The sequence below is a fragment of the Crinia signifera genome, chromosome 12, assembly GCF_055691185.1.
Source record: "Crinia signifera chromosome 12, ASM5569118v1, whole genome shotgun sequence".
Classification (NCBI taxonomy): domain Eukaryota; kingdom Metazoa; phylum Chordata; class Amphibia; order Anura; family Myobatrachidae; genus Crinia; species Crinia signifera.
In genome coordinates this window covers 4231054-4255203 of record NC_139228.1, presented here as the reverse complement: position 1 = coordinate 4255203, position 24150 = coordinate 4231054, and the positions used below count along the sequence as shown (strand labels likewise).

Genomic DNA, 24150 nt, shown 5'->3' with positions numbered 1-24150 from the left:
CATTATGGTGGATACAGATTATATTCCCTATATAAGGTGACATTACCGGTCATTATGGTGGATACAGATTATATTCCCTATATAAGGTGACATTACCGGTCATTATGGTGGATACAGATTATATTCCCTATATAAGGTGACATTACCGGTCATTATGGTGGATACAGATTATATTCCCTATATAAAGTGACATTACCGGTCATTATGATGGATACAGATTATATTCCCTATATAAGGTGACATTACCGGTCATTATGGTGTATACAGATTATATTCCCTATGTAAGGTGACATTACCGGTCATTATGGTGGATACAGATTATATTCACTATGTAAGGTGACATTACCGGTCATTATGATGGATACAGATTATATTCCCTATGTAAGGTGACTTTACCGGTCATTATGATGGATACAGATTATATTCCCTATATAAGGTGACATTACCGGTCATTATGGTGGATACAGATTATATTCCCTATATAAGGTGACATTACCGGTCATTATGGTGTATACAGATTATATTCCCTATGTAAGGTGACATTACCGGTCATTATGGTGGATACAGATTATATTCACTATGTAAGGTGACTTTACCGGTCATTATGATGGATACAGATTATATTCCCTATGTAAGGTGACTTTACCGGTCATTATGATGGATACAGATTATATTCCCTATATAAGGTGACATTACCGGTCATTATGGTGGATACAGATTATATTCCCTATATAAGGTGACATTACCGGTCATTATGGTGGATACAGATTATATTCCCTATATAAGGTGACATTACCGGTCATTATGATGGATACAGATTATATTCCCTATATAAGGTGACATTACCGGTCATTATGGTGGATACAGATTATATTCCCTATATAAGGTGACATTACCGGTCATTATGGTGGATACAGATTATATTCCCTATATAAGGTGACATTACCGGTCATTATGGTGGATACAGATTATATTCCGTATATAAGGTGACATTACCGGTCGTTATGATGACTAAAGATGTTTACTTGGCAATTTTCACACCTACTTTGATAAATTCACTTGGCACTCAAAGGGTTAATTCAGATACGTAATTGATGGCATTAATATTGGTGGTGCTGGCTCTGGATTCAGCTCGGCCTTTCAGAGTGCAGGGACCTGTGGATAATGCTTTCTGAAGATGGCCTTCTTATCACATGGCTCCCGACTATTTTCTTCAGCATTTGTCTATATGTACGGATCTCTTCCCTGTACCAACTGGACAATACGCAGGGACATAACGTTACCTGTGACTGTGATGAGCTCTTCATCCTCACTAGTTTTCTCCACGTTATTGAAAATGGCTTTCTTTGAGCAGCGATAAATTCCCGCCACATTTTTCTGGACTCTTCCAATGAACACCTTACTCTCTGCGCTCTTGGCCTTCAAGTATTTGGAGTCCTTGTAAAAGGTGACCACAGCGTTGGTCGTATTCACATCCATCCGACTGTCGCACTGCAGATTCAGGGTGTCCCCTTCGAAAACGTAGCGGGAAACACGCAAGATGGTGAGATCTGGGGGCAAGGAAGGAAAGCATGCAGAAATGATCTTCAGCCAAAAAGCTATACGCCCCTCTTCCTCTCCCCAATTTATGTGATGTATTCCAAATAACGCCAAATAATTACCCAATGAGCGCGGACCCCCGCGTTTTGGTTTTTATTCTAATTATTTTATTTAAATTCGGTGCAATTTTAAATTGTTGAAAAAAATGTAATAATCATCTCATATATTTAGCCAGATCTGTCACTCATCCCCTGTGTACCTAATGTTCCCGCCCAGCAGGATACACAAACCCACCCCCCAGGGAAAAGTGTTCTATGTGTATAACGTTCTACACTCCCCACCCCTTTGGTGGGCTACAGTACACGCCCACCATCCACCATTACTCCACAGCCACCATCCACCATTACTCCACAGCCACCATTACTCCACAGCATACTTGCTGACTTTGAGCTGCCCTCTCCGGGAGAGAGCAGCCATCTCTATTAGACAGGGGAGCGGGGCCATATACGGGAGTGAAAAAGAGGAGGTTCGGGGGAGTGGCCACACAGATGCTGCCCTGTTGGGGGCGTGCCTACAGCGTTGCGTCATTTTAGCCCCGCCGTGCAATGCCGGTATTTCCCTGGCATCGCAGCATTTTACCCGCGGAACCCCCCGCCGAGGGACACATCGCGGGAGCTGGGGGTATATGCGGGAGGATTGCCACCCTTTCCGAGGGGCCGGGAGGGGGACCCGATTTCCGGGACCCTCCCGGCCATTCCGGGAGGGTAGGCAACCCTGCTCCACAGCCACCATCCACCATTACTACCGCACCCCGCCCCCTCTGCCAGCACCAACCCCCCGGACCCCCGCGACCCCCCTCCTGCGATTCGTGGGACCCCCGTAAACTCCGCCAGTGTGGACCCGCTCACCCTGTGTTGCCCACATTCCCCTATCATGCTTTACCACCCAGCCTCCTGCTCTTATGCACCCTAACTTCCACCCAGTAGGAGGAGACACTGACTCAGGGGCACCGTCCTGTACGCCTGTGCTGCCACGCTGGACCCTCACCCACTGGCAGAAGCTGCACAGTATCTCCCACCCTCCTCTTTAGTCCCCCTTATGCCGACACACTCCTATCACTACCCAGCCTCCTGCTCTCCTGAACCGTAACTTTCACCACTGGGGAGTCACTGACGCTGTGTTGCCCACATACCCCTATCATGCCTTATAGCCCAGCCTCCTGCTCTCATGCACCCTAACTCCCACCCAGTGGGTGTGGTATATTTCCCCGACAGTCGGGATTCCGACAGTCATTACTCAGACGTCGGAATCCCGACTGCACAGCGTGGGGAGCGCAATGAAGCCCCTTGTGGGCACGGTGGCTGCACTCGCCACCTATTTTATTCTCCCTCTATGGGGGTCGTGGACCCCCATGAGGGAGCAGTCGGGATTCCGACGTCGGAAGAATGACTGTCAGAATCCCGACTGTCGGGGAGCCGTCCGGCACCCCACCCAGTTGGAGGGGACACTGACTCAGGGCCACCGTCCTGTACTCCTGTGCTGCCACGCTGGACCCTCACCCACTGGCAGTGTCCCCCACCCTCCTCTTTAGTCCCCTTATGCCCACACACCCCTATCACTACCCAGCCTCCTGTTTTCCTGTGTTGTGACCACAATACAAACGTTCACAAATTAAGGGGGCACAGCCCCTTACGTCGGTGTGAAGAGCGCCCGTAGGGCGCGATGAATCACCTAGTTGATTAATATTTGATAAAAACAGCTATAATCAGGTAATTTTTACAATCCAAACCCCAAAAAATTCAGATGTATGATCCTTAGGGGAAAATTTACCAATATGGATTCGTAAAAAATAGGTGTATTCGTAGGCAGAAATACACCTATTTTTTACACATTTGTATTTTCGGGATTTACTATCCCAAAAATACAACAATTCGTATTCCTAATGATGGGACATTCGTATTTGTATTTACAAATACGAATGTCTACACCATTGATAGGATACGGCAGGAATCACCATTCAAAAGAATGGTGGTTCCTGATTTACTAAGCAGCCGTATTGATAATACGGCTGCTAATTGGTGTAAAACAGGCACGCAAATACGACAGGAAAATACACCTTGATGTTCCTGTCGTATTTGGCTTTAGCCTGCACGGATCAGTCAGATCCGTGCAGGCTTTAGTGTAAAGAAAAAAAGGAAAATTAAATAAATAAATATAAAAAAACAGCGTGGGGTCCCCCCCACAGCTGTAACGAGCACCAGGCTGAAAGAGCCGGGGCCGGTAATTAAAAATCAGGGAACCCGAAAAATAGGGGTTCCCTGATTTTTAACAACCAGCCCCAGGCTCCAGGTCCGGGGCTGGTTCCCAAAATACGGGGGACAAAATGACCAGCCCCAGGCCAAACCAGCCAGCAGGGTAATGCCACAGCCGGGGGGAGACTTTTTATACAAGTCCCCCCGGCCAAAGCATTAACCCTCTGACCAGTCAGCCTGGCCAGGGGCCCTGGGGGAGTGGGGACCCCCCCCAATAAAGGGGTCCCCCCCTCCAGGACTTACCTGACCAGGCTGAAGCCTGGTGCTGTCCCCGGTGGCCCTGTGCAGTGGGCATCGGGCTGATCTTGGTGTAAAAAAAAAGATGAATAAACTATTGTTTTAAACTGTGGAACTATGAGTCCCAGCAAGCCTCCCCTGCAAGCTGGGACTTGGAGAACCACAAGTCCCAGCCTGCGGGGCATTAAAGGGCCCGCTGGGTCTTGTAGTTCCACAGTAAAAAAAATTGTTAAATATATACACTGACACCTGAAAAATAAAAGTTTAATACATACATTACACATACACTGATACTTACCTATCTTGATCCCGTAGGTAGGTCCCAGAGTCTTGATCCGGTGCCTTGTCCTGGTTCCGGATCATGTCATCATTCTTCACCATGTCGATCTTCATGTCGGCGTCAGGTCCGGGTCCGAAGAAATCCATGGTGGACCTGTGGAAGGAAATCCAACTCACCCAGGTCCTCCATGGAAGTTCTTCTGGCTTGGTCCGACGTAGTCCAGGGCTTCTTCCTTCTTCTTCCATCTTCTTGCTTTTTTTTCAAGCTGCCGGCGACTCCAGCAAGCTCCCCGACTGTCTGAGACCTGTAGAGATCCTTCCTCCTCGGCGTCTGTACTCAGAATGAATTTTGGCCAATCAGGAGCCGACTTTCCTGGCTCCTGATTGGCCGCTAGGCGGTCCAAGCCCACGTGGTGAAACGCGTTCTGAAGGACATAGCAGGTTCCCACCCTGATGGGGAACTGACTGTCCAGCTCCAGACACGATTCCAGCATACCCGGCGGGGTGACAGGTATCCTTTTCTTCTCCCCCCGCTTCCTTCTCCGTGCACGGCGGGACCCGGTAGCGGCGCATCTCAGCCCTGCACTGTTTTCAAACATCAGGGCTGACCTAACACCGCGCTCAGCCGGCTCACCGTGCATGTTCCCCCTTTTATATTTCCTGCAGTGTGTCGCTTCATCAGTCGCACCCCCCGGCCGCTCGCTGAAGACGGGAGGGCTGTGACTGACATCGGCTTCTCACTCACACACTGCGCCTTGCTACTTCTCCCCACTTAGCCACAACTTAATCATTTTTTTGACATCAGCCAGTTGTAAGTTCTAATCTTTATTCACGCTTATAGGTTGGTCTGGCACCCATGTGTCTGCTATTACCCATTGATTAATTGATCCCAAATGTGCAAACATAGCAATTATACATGATATCGGCCCTATCTAGCATTAATTATAAACAATGGGTTATAATTATTAACCTATTGTTCATAGAGACTGTGTGATCTGTACAGCAGGCAATTTGTGACCACTTACCGATCTAATTAAACACTTACTACTGTTTGAGATATATTAATTGATATGTCAGTCTGTGACTACCCACTGGTATAAACAAGATTTTTTTTTTTACTATTTGAATTGCTCTGTGAATGTGTAACAATCTGTCCCTTCTTCGGTCGAACTAACTGTGTTATACTAGCAATATCCATAGACTGCTAAGCCACATATTATTTGTATCATCTATTCACGGCCCATTTTTTTACTCCCAAATTATAATTGTATTGCAGATTCATCACCATTCTCTTATTCTGTGTTGGAATATTACACTAGTCTGGCACTGATACTGTGCGCGGTCACACAGCTCCCTCTCTCCATATCCAGCAAGTATGAGCCAGATATATACACAGCGCACTCTATATAAGGATACCTGTGATGATGTGCTGCCTCGCCGCCTCGCTCTTGTTACTGCCGCTAGTCTGGCACTGATACTGTGCGCGGTCACACAGCTCCCTCTCTCCATATCCAGCGAGTATAACCCAGATATATACACAGCGCACTCTATATAAGGATACCTGTGATGATGTGCTGCCTCGCCGCCTCGCTCTTGTTACTGCCGCTAGTCTGGCACTGATACTGTGCGCGGTCACACAGCTCCCTCTCTCCATATCCAGCAAGTATGAGCCAGATATATACACAGCGCACTATATATAAGGATACCTGTGATGATGTGCTGCCTCGCCGCCTCGCTCTTGTTACTGCCGCTAGTCTGGCAATGACAAAAAGCAACAGGAGAATGTCTCTGTGTGGTGCACCAGAGAAAAGAAGAATAAAATGTAACTTTTAAATTTAATTTAACTTTTAATTAAAACTAATACTTAGTAAAATTTAAGCGAAATAAAAGACACAATACAAATACATATAAACACACATAGACAGTGGAATAAAAAGGATAATCAAATCCTCACACCGTGGGACCCCCCCTGTCCCATGCAATATTGTATAATAAACTTTTATTATTTGTAAATGTGTTTAGTGATCTGTACTAGTACTGGTTTATTCGATTTTTACCAGTTTTATGTGTTAATACACAGTTATTTCCTTTTAGGTAAGCGGTAATTCTCGGTGATAATCACCTGATGATACTGTTAAACGTGGCTAAATTTTTAAATAAGCATTTAGGTCACAAAAATTTGTAGTGAGCCAACCAACCAATAAATCGCCTGTGTGTATGACCAGATTGTGCCCTTTACTAGTACTGGTTTATTCGATTTTTACCAGTTTTATGTGTTAATACACAGTTATTTCCTTTTAAGTAAACGGTGATCCTCGGTGATAATCACCTGATGATACTGTTAAACGTGGCTAAATTTTTATAAGCATTTAGGTCACAAAAATTTATATAGTGAGCCAACCGACCAATAAATCGCCTGGTATGTATGACCAGATTGTGCCCTTCACTCACAATATAGCGTGAGTTATATTAGCCAGTGTTTTAACATTTAATAGGCACGTAGCAGCGATATTCATAGGTTGCCACGGGTGCGGCAACCCGATGTTGGTATGCGGAGCCACAGAGAAACAGTATTCTGTGTTGCGGCTATTACAGACAGCTCGCCGGGAGACAAGTAAGCGCTCGTGTGGACGTCACACACAGCGCGTGTCTGCCGGGCAGACTTGTTAGTGCGAGAGCCGCTACCTATTTTATTAAAGGAGAAAACAGATCAAAATGCATTTCAAGTGGGGTTGGGGGAGCAGGGGGAGAAGCCACGAAGTGTACAGTCGGGGTACGCTTCGCCTAGCAGCTTCGTCAGGACCAACCTGAATGAGCCCCGGAAGCCCTTTAAGTACCTGCCCTTAATGAATATTCATGACCTGCCATTCAAGGTGTGTCAGTCTCTTTGTTCATTGGTTTTTGCAAGTGCCATTCAAAGTGAGATGGCTTTGGGAAAAAGATTGAAACGTGGCTGGCATCAGATATAGAATTTAAGCATCTCAAATGTACATATGTTGGAAGAATCATCGTACTAAAAAATAGAAGTAAAATGAATTTATGAAGAGTTAGTCAATAGACCAAACAATCAATCAATTATAGGTAAAAGAAAGTGTTACCAAGGGATTGTTTTATCTGGCAGTCTGTGCTATTTCACTGATAGTATTTCATAATAATTGGCTATCACAGTGATCGTCAAACCAATTTAAAAAAATGCCTTGAAAATATGATGACAAAAGACCTAACACAGATCGATACCACCCAAGAGGACTGGGTTAATGACATCCATACCCTTAAAAATGTCCTGGCCAAACAAACAAGGACATTTTGGAACAAGGCAACTTTTGAAAATTATCTTAAACAACAGATAACACCAAGAGGTTTAAGACCTAAAGTTTTTCCCTCTTTTGACCTGGCCAACGAATCCCTCAAAAATGAATGGGAACATACCCTCACAGCCTGTTCATTTGGTCTAATTAATATCCTGATAAAACATGACGAAATAATACTCAACAAATGTACCCAGGAAATCAATATATTGAGTGATAAACTCAAAAGTTTTGAGAGCCTTGATAAATTCCAGAAAGCCTATCACAAAATTAAGGCAGAACTAGAGAACATTGAAAAAGAGGTTGTGAGTCGCAAAAAGAATAAACTCCAACGAGATCTCAATGATTTCAAAACCAGTAAAATCTATAGATGGAACACCTACAGCAGGAGAAATGCCACCAGTAACAATACAGGGTATACCACCTCTGATGTTGACTCATCAGACAGTGAACATTCAGAACAGCGATCCAGACGCAGTAATTTTTTAGGGGTCAGTCCCAGGGATCTCAGAGAGAACCTGGGACGAGATTTAGGAGGACCCGGAGGGGAAAGAAGGGGCAAAAGAGGACCAAGAAATTGGAGAGAGGACCATCAGGACACCAGGCGTTACAAGAGATAAACCCTGGTGACTCCCTCAAAATTATAAATCTGACTGACCACACATTAAGTGAAGCCCAAACCTCAGTCCTGAATAAAGGTCTGAGTTTTTCCCCTACCAGATCACTGGATCGCTTTGAATACCAAAAAGATCTGAATCTCTATGTGAGAAAAATATTACTAAAAAAGTTCTTTGCCAAACGTACTGACACTGTCTCCAACTCAGAACCCCCCCGGTTAAATGACAATGACCCTCTGCAGCCACAGATTGATCAAATTTTTGATCAATGCGACATGGGCATTTTGGAGATTTTAGAGAACCTGGCTGATGAGGAACTAACAGAACCCTATGACACCAATCCATCGACCTGTGCCGACACAAATGTGTCAACACTTAAAAAGAAATCTGTATTTTTACCAGATTTTTCCATATGCCCACAGGCCAAGGTGTATCTTGAAATGGTGAGCAGAGACCTGGACCAGATCGAATATAATAAAAAAACTTTTCGATTTGAAGATAATCTGAGTACCTCAGAACGCCAAGCTCTCAAAGAGATCAAAGAGTGGGATGACACCATAGTTAAGCCCTCCGACAAAGGGGGGAACGTGGTACTATGGCCCAGACACCAGTACAAAAAAGAAATTGACCGGCAACTAGGGGACAGAACCTGTTATCAAAAACTCACATTTAATCCAACTGAAAACTATTTGGAATATTACCAAAAAATACTGGAACGAGCAAAGAATGATGGCACCATCACCAAAAAACAGTATGACTTCCTTGAGGTTAAACATGTGAAAATACCTACCTTGTATCTGCTCCCCAAGGTACATAAAAATGAGACTAACCCACCAGGGAGACCCATAGTGTCCGGCATGGGAGGATTAACAGAAAAAGCAAGTCAATTTGTGGACTGTCATCTGAGAAGATTTGTAACATCATTACCCTCCTATGTCCGGGACACTATGGACGTCCTCAATAAAATACAAAACATCACTCTAGACCAACACACCTGGCTTATTACCTGTGATGTGGAAAGCCTGTATACCAGCATCATCCACAGATATGGTATACAGGCAGCAGAGTATTTTTTGAGTATGGATAAAAATGTACCCCTCAACAACTTTGTCATCAAGTTATTACAATTTGTATTAACTAAAAATTACTTTGTATGCGAGGACCAGTTCTACCTCCAGGTGCAGGGGACTGCGATGGGGAGCACTTGTGCCCCCACGTATGCTAACCTGTACCTGGGGTGGTGGGAACGTGAGAAGGTATTCACAGAAGAGCATGAGACATACACTAGGCACATACCAGTGTGGCTTAGATATATAGACGACCTCCTTATTATATGGGAGGGTGACATCAGTCTCTTCTGGGAATTCCTTGAGATACTCAACCACAATGACCTCAATCTCAAACTCACTTGCAATGTGAGTCAGGAGAAGGTAGAATACCTGGATTTGAGCATCAGCATTGAACCGGATGGGTCAATTACTACGGATATGTTTCGCAAAAAGACCGCGACAAATACACTACTGCATCATTAAAGTGCACATTTTCCCCCGGTCATAAAAGGTCTCCCCAAAGGGGAATACCTACGAACAAAAAGAAATTGCTCACAAGAGGATACCTACAATAAAAGAGCAAATGAACTGGATTTACGGCTCAAAAACAGAGGCTACAGCAATAGGTCTATTCATAAGGCTAGAAAAGAGGTTGACAAACATAAAAGAGAACAGCTCCTCATTCCTAAAGAAAAATCTGCACTTGTAGCTGAAGAAAAAATACGCTTTGTGGGCACCTTCTGCAAAGAATGGAAGGAAGTTCAAAAAACATTGAATAAACATTTGGATATCTTGAAAACAGATACTGATCTGAAAGACATCCTAGGCGAAAAAGTTGACATAAGCTGGCGTAGGAGTAAAAACCTGAGAGATACTCTTGTCCATAGCCATTTTGAGAAAATTACCACCAACAAAGTCACCAAGAAAGGGTCCCTCAAATGTGGCACATGTAGAGTATGCGCTTACATGGTGCCACGTGATACCTATACTGACAAATTCGGTAAACTATGGAAGATACGAGAGTATATTACATGCAATACCGCAGGGGTAATTTACAATCTTGAATGCCCCTGTGGTAAACAGTATGTTGGCAAGACCCGTAGGCCATTAAAGAAGAGAATCCAGGAACATATACTCAGTATTAAAAACGCATCCAAAGATAAACAAAAATTCAAAACTTTAACACCAGTGGCCAAACATTTTCTCAGGTTTCACCATGGCAGTCCAAATGGCTTAAAAGTCTACGGTATGACTAATATCGTTATGAATATCCGTAGAGGTGACTGGGATAGGGAACTCCTAAAACATGAAACCAGACTGATATTCCTTATGGGATCTATGACCCCTAACGGTCTAAATGAGGAGAATAACTATACTGTTTTCTTATGAACGCATCATTATTTTGACATAATTCTCCCTCCTCCTCTCTTTTTTTTCTTCTGATGTTTTTTCTTCCCTTTTCCCAATATACTCATATTATAATATTGATATTTTCCTGTAATCTAATGTTTATTATGTTTCAATTTACTCAAATCAAATGATGATTTCAACAACGGAGTTCAACTTGTGACCACGAATCATAAAGAATGAATACACATCTCGCTTCTTCTCTTTATTACTCCTTATCCCTGTTTTCCTTCACCCCTTGCAGTGCATTTTTTATAGTATTCTCACAGTGTTTTCACCCCCTACTCTTTAGCGTGTCATCGCAGACACTTTTGTCACACGATTTGTTAAGCCATCACTTACACAATTCTGTACATGATTTAGTACACCTAACTCTTTATCATCACTGATAGATCGGTCCTTTTCTTTCCACCACGTACCTGGGTGACGTGTGTCTAAATATATCACACGTACCCCAGTATGTGTGGCGGATGAAGGGACTTAGATCCCCTAAATTTTCTCTGCACATTATCTTTATGCAGACCTTTAATTTCCAAGCACTTATTGCATCCCACATATACCACCCATTTCATTCACTAAGTATCTTATACGACACTTGCATCATTTTACACTAATATCCTTATTTATTATTAATAATTTTTATTTGTCACATTAAATTAATACTGATCCATTTTATAATTAATATACCAATTATTATATGTTTTATCCAAGTATATCATCTCCGTGTTCCTCATAATATTCTGATCTTGTTAATTTAATATTAAAAATGTGTTTGCAGGATTATGTCTGTGATAGCCAATTATTATGAAATACTATCAGTGAAATAGCACAGACTGCCAGATAAAACAATCCCTTGGTAACACTTTCTTTTACCTATAATTGATTGATTGTTTGGTCTATTGACTAACTCTTCATAAATTCATTTTACTTCTATTTTTTAGTCCGATGATTCTTCCAACATATGTACATTTGAGATGCTTAAATTCTATATCTGATGCCAGCCACGTTTCAATCTTTTTCCCAAAGCCATCTCACTTTGAATGGCACTTGCAAAAACCAATGAACAAAGAGACTGACACACCTTGAATGGCAGGTCATGAATATTCATTAGGGGCAGGTACTTAAAGGGCTTCCGGGGCTCATTCAGGTTGGTCCTGACGAAGCTGCTAGGCGAAGCGTACGCCGACTGTACACTTCGTGGCTTCTCCCCCTGCTCCCCCAACCCCACTTGAAATGCATTTTGATCTGTTTTCTCCTTTAATAAAATAGGTAGCGGCTCTCGCACTAACAAGTCTGCCCGGCAGACACGCGCTGTGTGTGTGACGTCCACACGAGCGCTTACTTGTCTCCCGGCGAGCTGTCTGTAATAGCCGCAACACAGAATACTGTTTCTCTGTGGCTCCGCATACCAACATCGGGTTGCCGCACCCGTGGCAACCTATGAATATCGCTGCTACGTGCCTATTAAATGTTAAAACACTGGCTAATATGACTCACGCTATATTGTGAGTGAAGGGCACAATCTGGTCATACATACCAGGCGATTTATTGGTCGGTTGGCTCACTATAAAAAATTTTGTGACCTAAATGCTTATAAAAATTTAGCCACGTTTAACAGTATCATCAGGTGATTATCACCGAGGATAACCGTTTACTTAAAAGGAAATAACTGTGTATTAACACATAAAACTGGTAAAAATCGAATAAACCAGTACTAGTAAAGGGCACAATCTGGTCATACACACCAGGCGATTTATTGGTTGGTTGGCTCACTACAAATTTTTGTGACCTAAATGCTTATTTAAAAATTTAGCCACGTTTAACAGTATCATCAGGTGATTATCACCGAGAATTACCGCTTACCTAAAAGGAAATAACTGTGTATTAACACATAAAACTGGTAAAAATCGAATAAACCAGTACTAGTACAGATCACTAAACACATTTACAAATAATAAAAGTTTATTATACAATATTGCATGGGACAGGGGGGGTCCCACGGTGTGAGGATTTGATTATCCTTTTTATTCCACTGTCTATGTGTGTTTATATGTATTTGTATTGTGTCTTTTATTTCGCTTAAATTTTACTGAGTATTAATTAAAAGTTACATTTTATTCTTCTTTTCTCTGGTGCACCACACAGAGACATTCTCCTGTTGCTTTTTGTCTCTTCAAAAACTACAATGCTCTGCTTAAATTTATGTCCAGTGGTAGCACACCCTTCTGACTAATGGTACATGTTACATGAAAAATTACCTAATATAAGGGGCCATTTGAAAAACATATATCAAATACCTGTGCGATTAACACTCCCTCTTTTTCGTGTAGTCTGGCAATGATACTGTGCGCGGTCACACGGCTCCCTCTCTCCATATCCAGCGAGTATGAGCCAGATATATACACAGCGCACTATATATAAGGATACCTGTGATGATGTGCTGCCTCGCCACCTCGCTCTTGTTACTGCCGCTAGTCTGGCACTGATACTGTGCGCGGTCACACAGCTCCCTCTCTCCATATCCAGCGAGTATAACCCAGATATATACACAGCGCACTCTATATAAGGATACCTGTGATGATGTGCTGCCTCGCCACCTCGCTCTTGTTACTGCCGCTAGTCTGGCACTGATACTGTGCGCGGTCACACAGCTCCCTCTCTCCATATCCAGCGAGTATGACCCAGATATATACACAGCGCACTATATATAAGGATACCTGTGATGATGTGCTGCCTCGCCGCCTCGCTCTTGTTACTGCCGCTAGTCTGGCACTGATACTGTGCACTGTCACACAGCTCCCTCTCTCCATATCCAGCGAGTATGAGCCAGATATATACACAGCGCACTATATATAAGGATACCTGTGATGATGTGCTGCCTCGCCACCTCGCTCTTGTTACTGCCGCTAGTCTGGCACTGATACTGTGCGCAGTCACACAGCTCCCTCTCTCCATATCCAGCAAGTATGACCAGATATATACACACCGCACTATATATAAGGATACCTGTGATGATGTGCTGCCTCACCGCCTCGCTCTTGTTACTGCCGCTAGTCTGGCACTGATACTGTGCGCGGTCACACAGCTCCCTCTCTCCATATCCAGCGAGTATGACCCAGATATATACACAGCGCACTATATATAAGGATACCTGTGATGACGTGCTGCCTCACCGCCTCGCTCTTGTTACTGCCGCTAGTCTGGCACTGATACTGTGCGCTGTCACACAGCTCCCTCTCTCCATATCCAGCAAGTATGACCCAGATATATACACAGCGCACTCTATATAAGGATACCTGTGATGATGTGCTGCCTCGCCGCCTCGCTCTTGTTACTGCCGCTAGTCTGGTACTGATACTGTGCGCGGTCACACAGCTCCCTCTCTCCATATCCAGCGAGTATGACCCAGATATATACACAGCGCACTATATATAAGGATACCTGTGATGATGTGCGGCCTCGCCGCCTCGCTCTTGTTACTGCCGCTAGTCTGGCACTGATACTGTGCGTGGTCATACAGCTCCCTCTTTCCATATCCAGCAAGTATGACCCAGATATATACACAGCGCACTATATAGAAGGATACCTGTGATGATGTGCGGCCTCACTGCCTCACTCTTGTTACTGCCGCTAGTCTGGCACTGATACTGTGCGCAGTCACACAGCTCCCTCTCTCCATATCCAGCGAGTATGACCCAGGTATACACACCGCACTATATATAAGGATACCTGTGATGATGTGCGGCCTCACCGCCTCACTCTTGTTACTGCCGCTAGTCTGGCACTGATACTGTGCGCTGTCACACAGCTCCCTCTCTCCATATCCAGCGAGTATGACCCAGATATATACACAGCGCACTATATATAAGGATACCTGTGATGATGTGCTGCCTCGCCGCCTCGCTCTTGTTACTGCCGCTAGTCTGGCACTGATACTGTGCACTGTCACACAGCTCCCTCTCTCCATATCCAGCGAGTATGAGCCAGATATATACACAGCGCACTATATATAAGGATACCTGTGATGATGTGCTGCCTCGCCACCTCGCTCTTGTTACTGCCGCTAGTCTGGCACTGATACTGTGCGCAGTCACACAGCTCCCTCTCTCCATATCCAGCAAGTATGACCAGCTATATACACACCGCACTATATATAAGGATACCTGTGATGATGTGCTGCCTCACCGCCTCGCTCTTGTTACTGCCGCTAGTCTGGCACTGATACTGTGCGCGGTCACACAGCTCCCTCTCTCCATATCCAGCGAGTATGACCCAGATATATACACAGCGCACTATATATAAGGATACCTGTGATGACGTGCTGCCTCACCGCCTCGCTCTTGTTACTGCCGCTAGTCTGGCACTGATACTGTGCGCTGTCACACAGCTCCCTCTCTCCATATCCAGCAAGTATGACCCAGATATATACACAGCGCACTCTATATAAGGATACCTGTGATGATGTGCTGCCTCGCCGCCTCGCTCTTGTTACTGCCGCTAGTCTGGCACTGATACTGTGCGTGGTCATACAGCTCCCTCTTTCCATATCCAGCAAGTATGACCCAGATATATACACAGCGCACTATATAGAAGGATACCTGTGATGATGTGCGGCCTCACTGCCTCACTCTTGTTACTGCCGCTAGTCTGGCACTGATACTGTGCGCAGTCACACAGCTCCCTCTCTCCATATCCAGCGAGTATGACCCAGGTATACACACCGCACTATATATAAGGATACCTGTGATGATGTGCGGCCTCACCGCCTCACTCTTGTTACTGCCGCTAGTCTGGCACTGATACTGTGCGCGGTCATACAGCTGCACAGAGGCGATAGTGAAGGACTGCTGACTTATATCCAGCTTATTATTGTTCCTGTACCAGATATAACTCTGGTTTCCTTGGACGTTGGATAATCCGGTGCATCCTACGGTCAGGGTCTCATTGTAAAACATTGTCGTCCAGTCAGGTGTGAAGGTCACGTACGGTCTCTCTGCATCTGCAAACATGGAGACATGGAGCGTGCCTGTTACTACTGAACCCAGAAACCAAGTGTAAACTGAGACTGGACATGAGTTCCCCTCAATCCCATCTGCATATATATATATATATATATATATATATATATTTATTTATGGGCAGTCACATGGCAATTGTACGTGGGGTACGTTCACCATGAGCGTGGCGTGGATGGGGGAGGGGGGTTGAGAGGAGGGGGGGAGGTGAGAGGGGGGGGCCCCCACAATTTTTGTTGTCCAGGGCCCCCACAGATCTTAATCCGGCTATGCTGATGGCAGCTGGCTACACTACCGCCCAAGATGGCACTGCAGACTGTGATCACAGCGACAGCAATCCTGTCAGGGCCTGTGCCCTGACCTCCCGCTGACCACACCTGCTTAGCGGCCATTTCCAAGGAGGCTTCCAGGGGAGCCCTCTGCCGATTGAATCCACAAAGTAAAAAAGTGGTATTGCCTTTGCCCCTCCCCAACCCCATAGCAGCTGCACCCCTTTCACCCTGTATGCTTAGAGCCCCCTCCCATCCATCCAAAGGTCTATGCCTCACCCATCCATCCGTCTGTGCCCCCCATCCCTCTGTGCCCATCTGACCCATCCATCTGTCTATGCCCCCCATCCCTCTGTGCCCATCTCACCAATCCGTCCGTCCAATCCATCCATATATACCCCCCTTTCCGTCTATGCCCCTCTCATTTATCCATCTGTCTGTGCCTCACCCGTCCATCCATCTATGCTCCTTCCATCCATCCATAAATACCCCCTGTCCGTCTATGCAACTCTCATCTATACATCTGTCTGTGCCCTACCCGTCCATGCCCTATCCATCTATGCCCCATCTTTCTACGGCTCAGAGCCCAGACCGAGCCATGTGCCATATACAGCTCAGAGCCCAGACCGAGCCATGTGCCATATACAGCTCGGAGCCCAGACCGAGCTATGTGCCGTATACAGCTCAGAGTCCAGACCGAGCCATGTGCCGTATACAGCTCAGAGCCCAAACTGAGCCATGTGCCGTATACAGCTCAGAGTCCAGACCGAGCCATGTGCCGTATACAGCTCGGAGCCCAGACCGAGCCATGTGCCGTATACAGCTCAGAGCCCAGACCGAGCCATGTGCTATATACAGCTCGGAGCCCAGACCGAGCCATGTGCTGTATACAGCTCAGAGCCCAGACCGAGCCATGTGCCATATACAGCTCAGAGCCCAGACCGAGCCATGTGCCATATACAGCTCGGAGCCCAGACCGAGCCATGTGCCGTATACAGCTCAGAGTCCAGACCGAGCCATGTGCCGTATACAGCTCAGAGCCCAAACTGAGCCATGTGCCGTATACAGCTCAGAGCCCAGACCGAGCCATGTGCCGTATACAGCTCGGAGCCCAGACCGAGCCATGTGCCGTATACAGCTCAGAGCCCAGACCGAGCCATGTGCCGTATACAGCTCAGAGCCCAGACCGAGCCATGTGCCATATACAGCTCGGAGCCCAGACCGAGCCATGTGCCGTATACAGCTCAGAGCCCAGACCGAGCCATGTGCTGTATACAGCTCGGAGCCCAGCCCGAGCCATGTGCAGTATACAACTCAGAGCCCAGACCAAGCCATGTGCTGTATACAGCTCGGAGCCCAGACCGAGCCATGTGCTGTATACAGCTCGGAGCCCAGACCGAGCCATGTGCCGTATACAGCTCAGAGTCCAGACCGAGCCATGTGCCGTATACAGCTCAGAGCCCAAACTGAGCCATGTGCCGTATACAGCTCAGAGTCCAGACCGAGCCATGTGCCGTATACAGCTCAGAGCCCAAACTGAGCCATGTGCCGTATACAGCTCAGAGCCCAGACCGAGCCATGTGCCGTATACAGCTCGGAGCCCAGACCGAGCCATGTGCCGTATACAGCTCAGAGCCCAGACCGAGCCATGTGCCGTATACAGCTCAGAGCCCAGACCGAGCCATGTGCCATATACAGCTCGGAGCCCAGACCGAGCCATGTGCCGTATACAGCTCAGAGTCCAGACCGAGCCATGTGCCGTATACAGCTCAGAGCCCAAACTGAGCCATGTGCCGTATACAGCTCAGAGCCCAGACCGAGCCATGTGCCGTATACAGCTCGGAGCCCAGACCGAGCCATGTGCCGTATACAGCTCAGAGCCCAGACCGAGCCATGTGCCGTATACAGCTCAGAGCCCAGACCGAGCCATGTGCCATATACAGCTCGGAGCCCCGACCGAGCCATGTGCCGTATACAGCTCGGAGCCCCGACCGAGCCATGTGCCGTATACAGCTCGGAGCCCAGACCGAGCCATGTGCCATATACAGCTCAGAGCCCAGACCGAGCCATGTGCCGTATACAGCTCAGAGCCCAGACCGAGCCATGTGCCATATACAGCTCGGAGCCCAGACCGAGCCATGTGCCGTATACAGCTCGGAGCCCAGACTGAGCCATGTGCCGTATACAGCTCGGAGCCCCGACCGAGCCATGTGCCGTATATAGCTCGGAGCCCAGACCGAGCCATGTGCAGTATACAGCTCAGAGCCCAGACCGAGCCATGTGCCGTATACAGCTCAGAGCCCAGACCGAGCCATGTGCCGTATACAGCTCAGAGCCCAGACCGAGCCATGTGCAGTATACAGCTCAGAGCCCAGACCGAGCCATGTGCCGTATACAGCTCAGAGCCCAGACCGAGCCATGTGCCGTATACAGCTCAGAGCCCAGACCGAGCCATGTACCGTATACAGCTCGGAGCCCAGAACGAGCCATGTGCCGTATACAGCTCGGAGCCCAGACCGAGCCATGTGCCGTATACAGCTCGGAGCCCAGACCGAGCCATGTGCTGTATACAGCTCTGAGCCCAGACCGAGCCATGTGCTGTATACAGCTCAGAGCCCAGACCGAGCCACGTGCCATATACAGCTCGGAGCCCAGACCGAGCCATGTGCAGTATACAGCTCAGAGCCCAGACCGAGCCATGTGCAGTATACAGCTCAGAGCCCAGACTGAGCCATGTGCCGTATACAGCTCGGAGCCCAGCCCGAGCCATGTGCAGTATACAGCTCGGATCCCAGACCGAGCCATGTGCCGTATACAGCTCGGAGCCCAGACCGAGCTATGTGCCGTATACAGCTCAGAGCCCAGACCGAGCCATGTGCCGTATACAGCTCGGAGCCCAGACCGAGCCATGTGCCGTATACAGCTCGGATCCCAGACCGAGCCATGTGCCGTATACAGCTCGGAGCCCAGACTGAGCCATGTGCAGTATACAGCTCAGAGCCCAGACCGAGCCATGTGCAGTATACAGCTCAGAGCCCAGACCGAGCCATGTACCGTATACAGCTCGGAGCCCAGACCGAGCCATGTGCCGTATACAGCTCGGAGCCCAGACCGAGCCATGTGCTGTATACAGCTCGGAGCCCAGACCGAGCCATGTGCCGTATACAGCTCGGAGCCCAGACCGAGCCATGTGCCGTATACAGCTCGGAGCCCAGACTGAGCCATGTGCCGTATACAGCTCGGAGCCCAGACTGAGCCATGTGCCGTATACAGCTCAGAGCCCCGACCGAGCCATGTACCGTATACAGCTCGGAGCCCAGACCGAGCCATGTGCTGTATACAGCTCGGAGCCCGGACCGAGCCATGTGCCGTATACAGCTCAGAGCCCAGACCGAGGCATGTGCCGTATACAGCTCAGAGCCCAGACCGAGCCATGTGCAGTATACAGCTCGGAGCCCAGACCGAGCCATGTGCCGTATACAGCTCGGAGCCCGGACCGAGCCATGTGCCGTATACAGCTCAGAGCCCAGACCGAGGCATGTGCCGTATACAGCTCAGAGCCCAGACCGAGCCATGTGCTGTATACAGCTCGGAGCCCAGACCGAGCCATGTGCCGTATACAGCTCAGAGCCCAGACCGAGCCATGTGCAGTATACAGCTCAGAGCCCAGACCGAGCCATGTGCAGTATACAGCTCGGAGCCCAGACCGAGCCATGTGCCGTATACAGCTCAGAGCCCAGACCGAGCCATGTGCCGTATACAGCTCAGAGCCCCGACCGAGCCATGTGCAGTATACAGCTCAGAGCCCAGACCGAGCCATGTGCCGTATACAGCTCAGAGCCCAGACCGAGCCATGTGCCGTATACAGCTCAGAGCCCAGACCGAGCCATGTACCGTATACAGCTCGGAGCCCAGAACGAGCCATGTGCCGTATACAGCTCAGAGCCCAGACCGAGCCATGTACCGTATACAGCTCGGAGCCCAGACCGAGCCATGTGCCGTATACAGCTCAGAGCCCAGACCGAGCCATGTACCGTATACAGCTCAGAGCCCAGACCGAGCCATGTGCCGTATACAGCTCAGAGCCCAGACCGAGCCATGTGCCGTATACAGCTCAGAGCCCGGACCGAGCCATGTACCGTATACAGCTCGGAGCCCAGACCGAGCCATGTGCCGTATACAGCTCAGAGCCCAGACCGAGCCATGTGCAGTATACAGCTCAGAGCCCAGACCGAGCCATGTGCCATATACAGCTCAGAGCCCAGACCGAGCCATGTGCTGTATACAGCTCGGAGCCCAGACCGAGCCATGTGCCATATACAGCTCGGAGCCCAGCCCGAGCCATGTGCAGTATACAGCTCGGAGCCCAGACCGAGCCATGTGCTGTATACAGCTCTGAGCCCAGACCGAGCCATGTGCCGTATACAGCTCGGAGCCCGGACCGAGCCATGTGTCGTATACAGCTCGGAGCCCAGACCGAGCCATGTGCAGTATACAGCTCGGAGCCCAGACCGAGCCATGTGCCGTATACAGCTCGGAGCCCAGACCGAGCCATGTGCCGTATACAGCTCGGAGCCCCGACCGAGCCATGTGCCGTATACAGCTCGGAGCCCAGCCCGAGCCATGTGCCGTATACAGCTCGGATCCCAGACCGAGCCATGTGCCGTATACAGCCATGATTCCTAGTCACCGCTGACCCAAGGGCAGCATTATACAGGCAGGGACTGACGGGGACTGGCGGATGGATGTCTGGGGGGCCGCTGGGGTGAGCGCTGGGCTCTCAGGGTCTTTTCTCTGCTTACCTGGGTTTATCGGATCTATTGCTGGAAAAGAAAACAAGAGAACATTGGCGATATTTCACAGTTATATCCGTATAATATCATCAGATGACGTGAACTAACCTGTGTCTCCCCAGTACTACAACACATGATATCCTCTCTTCTGTGGAGAGGGGATCATACGGGCACTGGCGGAGAGGCTCTTCATCTCCGTCTCAGACTCTCCAGCAGCAATGCATTGATACCCTCCTGCCTACCTCTGAGTGGCTATTGCTCAGATATATAATATGGCAGGTGTGAATGTGTTCCTGAAACACCCCCAGTATCCACGTCAGCCCGAAGCGTGGCGAGCGGACACAGTACGCGTCCTCCCGACCTTTTCATACCCCCACTATCCACGGCGGCGTGGAGTTGATTTTATATAGTGTGGCGAGCGCACGCGGATAACTTCACATGTATTCCGCGTCCCCCTTGCTTAGGGCACTATATAAAATCAACTCCACGCCAACGTGGATGGTGAGGGTATGAAAAGGTCAGGAGGACGTGTACCGTGTCCCCTCGCAGGGCTAGCTGCTCTCACCACGCTTCAGGACGGCGTAGATAGTGGGGGGTATCAAATGGAGGCATTTGCCAGTATGTAACATGGAGTACTGGCAAATGCCTCCTTCATTGTGCATGATACGCAACTTCGTCTGCACCCCCTCTTTGGACAGGAGAGGCACGCGCTGCTCAGATGCAGGAGAGTCTCATTGCTGGAGAGTCTGAGACGCTCCTACGTCTATCACAGATGGAGCGCCTCTCCACCAGCGCCCTCATGATCCCCTCTCCACAGAAGACAGGATATCATGCGGGCGCCGGCGCTGTGTGAGAGGCCCTCACTAGGCTTCACAGGAGCTTCGGAGTAGCAGCGCTGCGCTGCCGCGGAGTCAGCGTAGGACGTTGATAAAGTACATTACAGAAGTAAGGCAGCTGGCGAGCTGCCAGGATTCAAACAGGCGCTACGCTGATAACATAGCTTGGAGAAGTAAGGCAGCCTGGCAAGCTGCCAAGATTCAAGATTCGTGCTGCCGCCGTGAAACTAAACAAGTACCGTTTCCCCTTCCAATTCCCCCCCCCCCCCCAACCCCACTTAGCTCACCAAGCATAAGCAGCAGCTGCAGGCAGGACCAGATACCATTGATTAGGCCCCGCCCCTTTCAGCAAAGTACTGTGATTCATAATGCCATTTTAGAATGCTGACTTCACAGTCCCGCCGAAAGTGGGGGTTTTTTTTTGTGTTTGCAGAGATGCAAACCAAAAGACAGTAAACGCTTTGTGGGCGCACTCTTTAAATTAAACAATAATGTAGATTCTGTGTTCTGGAATTAATTTAAAACATAGCTTTTATTAGCTTGGTTAAAAATAAGAATCTGGCGCAATGAATTTTTTTATATTTATAAATGATTAATTTAGTTTCATTTCTTTAGGTTTTGTTGTGTGATTGTATGGTATATAATTATATATTATATTCGGAATAAAACAATTTCAACCACACTTTTATGTATCATTTACTGCATGTAATCATCTCAGGTATATGAACCAGAGTGACCGTAGGCTGCAAAAATGAGATTGATCCCCTGGGATAAACAATTTGTATTGGGGGGGATTCGCTGCCCCACGTCAATGATAGATTAGTGTTTTAAATTCTTGCAAACACAAAAAAAAAAACCCACTTTCAGTCTACGTACTGAACGCTGGGCGCACCACCAGCACCACAACCACCAGCACTAGTCAGAAGTGTTTTTTTTATGCTGGTTAAATTCATTGAGTCTCATAAATACATATTTCAAATTACAGCTGTTGCGGGTCCACCCCCTCTCTCTTAACAGTCCCGCCCCCTGCACCATTAACAGTCCCGCCCCCTGCACCATTAACAGTCCGCCCCCTGCACCATTGACCCGCAAATCACTGCATTTTAGTAGTGATGCAAACGTCAGTCGGAAGGAGAGGTTCTGGGTACTCACAACCCCCCCTGAGTGCACCACTGCCGCACCCTTTGTACATCCCGCCCAGCATCACACTGACACATATATAAAGCAGTATACTACTAATAGAATAACTGAAGTTCTGTACGTCTGGTCCATCTGACGGGCACAGAAGCCACATTATCTCTATAATGTCCCAGTATAGTTATCACACTGTGCCTAAGAAGCTCTCTGTAACTGATGCCAGATGTCTACTTACCTGTAAGTGCCTGCAGGACGGCCGCTGTGTGAGAGAGAAGAGACTGCGTTACAGTAATCTGCTGTATACTCCTGTCACTCAGCCATTATACTGGGAGATGATACAGAGCCGCGCGGGGTGCCGGACAAGGAAATTAAACAGAGGATCACACAAATGGTCACTCAGATGGTTTTTAAAAGGGCGATCACTTACACAGCAAAAATATGCCGTGTAAGTGATTATTCCTTAATATGCCTTGTAAGTGATTATTCCTTAATACGCCTTGTAAGTGATTATTCCTTAAAAAAAACGTAGGAGTTTGACCGGCACCCCGCACGGCCGTTGACTCAGAAGCTACTATATTTGGCCGAATGTGTGCCCATGAGCGTATTATGGTGGTGGGGCAGTTGCCCGGGGGTCCTCACACTGCTCATTGGCTGTCTCACAGGGGCTCTAGGTCCCAATGTCCTCCAGCTATAGCAGCATTGCTTCTGATTACTGGGCACTAGGACCCAGAGGCACTGCTACCATAAGTCCCTGAAAGCCCAGCTACCCCCAGCTGATCACTGCAGTGAGAGGCGGTGCACTCGGCTGGTGCAGAGTGACAGTCGGAGGCAGTAAGGGAACTTGTGGTGGACTTAGGTGTCATTTGGGCCCCCTCCCCCTACACCAACCCAAGAAGTCATTGCAGGTCTTGGCAGCAATAGGCCCCTTAGACCTCAGGGGCCCTAGTGCATTGCACCGGTAGCACCAATGGTAGTTCCGCCTCTTGTGGGAGTCCGCTCTCCGTGTGTCTCCTTCTCCTCAGTCTGCAGCATCACCCAACGGAGCGGGGAGGCTGGGAATACATGATTATGGGTGGGGGCACCGACAGGCCTTACCTGGCAACGGATGGGCATTATGCCGCTGTTACCGGGTAATTACACCTGAATATAAAGGTATTGGAATTGCTTCTAATTAAGCATCTCTATTATATTCTTTCTGCAGTGAGAGACAATTACATGCACACGTTATACACAGACACGTCATGTATGGGGACATGCACACGTTATCCACAGACACGTCATGTATGGGGACATGCACACGTTATACACAGACACGTCATGTATGGGGACATGCACACGTTATTCACAGACAA

At 48.0% G+C, this 24150-nt stretch overlaps 2 protein-coding genes across 5 annotated transcripts in view; one reads left to right on the top strand and one right to left on the bottom strand.

The window, feature by feature from the left end:
- The window catches only part of LOC146049768 (angiopoietin-related protein 5-like), a 104053-nt gene that overhangs the window by 4100 nt on the left and 75803 nt on the right, over positions 1-24150 (top strand). The window lies entirely within an intron of this gene.
- The window catches only part of LOC146050267 (Fc receptor-like protein 5), a 53343-nt gene that overhangs the window by 28545 nt on the left and 648 nt on the right, over positions 1-24150 (bottom strand). Inside the window, exons 2-5 of the mRNA XM_083167194.1 lie at positions 23034-23057; positions 20835-20855; positions 15490-15747; positions 1284-1550 (exon numbers count right to left, since the gene is read on the bottom strand). Coding sequence (XP_083023320.1) covers positions 1284-1550; positions 15490-15747; positions 20835-20855; positions 23034-23057 — 570 coding nt within the window. The remainder of the gene's footprint in view (positions 1-1283; positions 1551-15489; positions 15748-20834; positions 20856-23033; positions 23058-24150) is intronic.